Below are 1,193 nucleotides of genomic sequence, written 5' to 3'. Positions count from 1 at the left end.
CCTCATCTAATATAAAATCGAGGTTTATAAAATACAGTGCCATAAAAAAGGCCAATTCTACTTAAGATTTTTTAAACAGGAAAAAAATGGAACGAGGGAAAAGTCATAGCGTCGTTTCCCTATCCCGGACCCCCCCCCCCTCCCCGCTCTCCTTCTCGTGCGCTGACAGGTCCTTCCCTTCCCGATTTATCTGTTTTCTTCTCTTCTTCGCCTCATCATCTTCAACCCCATTTTCCCCTTCTTCTTACGTTTGCTTAGCGTTCTCTCTCCCTTTATCTCCGTTTCCCTTGATTTTGTCTTCACTATCTGCTTGATCTTTTTGACTACCCTATTTTGATCTCCCTGCTCTTATCGTGACCTGCTCCGCCCTTCCCTCCTCCTATTCATACCAACTCCGATAATGACCCTCATCGGCGACGTAATTACACCCCGCCTTTGTCTGGTATTGACCTCCCTCGACACTCCTCCCAGACGCCCCTGACCTCGTCCCACACTGACCTCGTCCCGCTTGTCGTTATCCAGCTGCTTGAGCTCAGACTTGAGTTGCTTCTCGTAGGCCCTCGCCGCGTCCAGCTGCCGCAGGAGGTACTTGCGCTGGTCATGGCGCAGGCGTCGTGTCTCCTGCAGGAGGGTCCGCGCCTCACTGACCGACGAGCGCACCTCCGCGCGTAACACGGCCACCGCCTGATCGTGGTCGCGCACCTGCGGGGATAAGGAGAACAACTGTACACCTGTGCCATCTACAGGGAGGGTATTACGCGGAACAGGTGACTGAGGGCCTTCCGCTGTAGGGGGCTGGTGCACGTCCTTTCTGGAAAGAGACTGAATCCTTGAGGAATTAGTGCCCTCGAGACTCAATGTTTAATTATATCTCAGTCCGCTCTTCCTAGTAAATCTGCCATTACTCCGTCTTGAAGTAAATGGAATGAAAATATTCCCTGTCCTTAAAAGGGGAGCGTTTAAAGGACACCGGTTTGCGTGCTGGCGAAAGAACACCCTGCGTATAACCCTGTTGTCCGAGGAGAACAGTGTTTCAGGGATCAGTGCTGGTTCGGAACATGACTCCCGCGGTGGGGGTCGCCGGGGAGTCGAGTTCTCTCTGAAAGAATGGAAGGAATTTGAAAAATAAAAGACAAAAAATACATTGTGAAAATGTGCGTAGCGAAAACAGTGGATAGAAATACGAGTAGACA

General features: G+C 50.8%; 1 protein-coding gene across 1 annotated transcript in view; it reads right to left on the bottom strand.

Annotated features, from left to right (window-relative positions):
• Positions 1 to 1,193, bottom strand: part of LOC119586364 — a gene marked incomplete in the record, with an annotated part of 60,439 nt that overhangs the window by 18,513 nt on the left and 40,733 nt on the right. Inside the window, 1 exon segment of the mRNA XM_037935076.1 lies at positions 499 to 702. Within this exon segment, the coding sequence (XP_037791004.1) occupies positions 499 to 702 (204 nt within the window).

Source organism: Penaeus monodon, chromosome 21 (assembly GCF_015228065.2).
Source record: "Penaeus monodon isolate SGIC_2016 chromosome 21, NSTDA_Pmon_1, whole genome shotgun sequence".
Taxonomy (NCBI): Eukaryota; Metazoa; Arthropoda; class Malacostraca; order Decapoda; family Penaeidae; genus Penaeus; species Penaeus monodon.
Note: the sequence above shows the minus strand (reverse complement) of the source record. Positions and strands in the feature narration are given on the sequence as shown.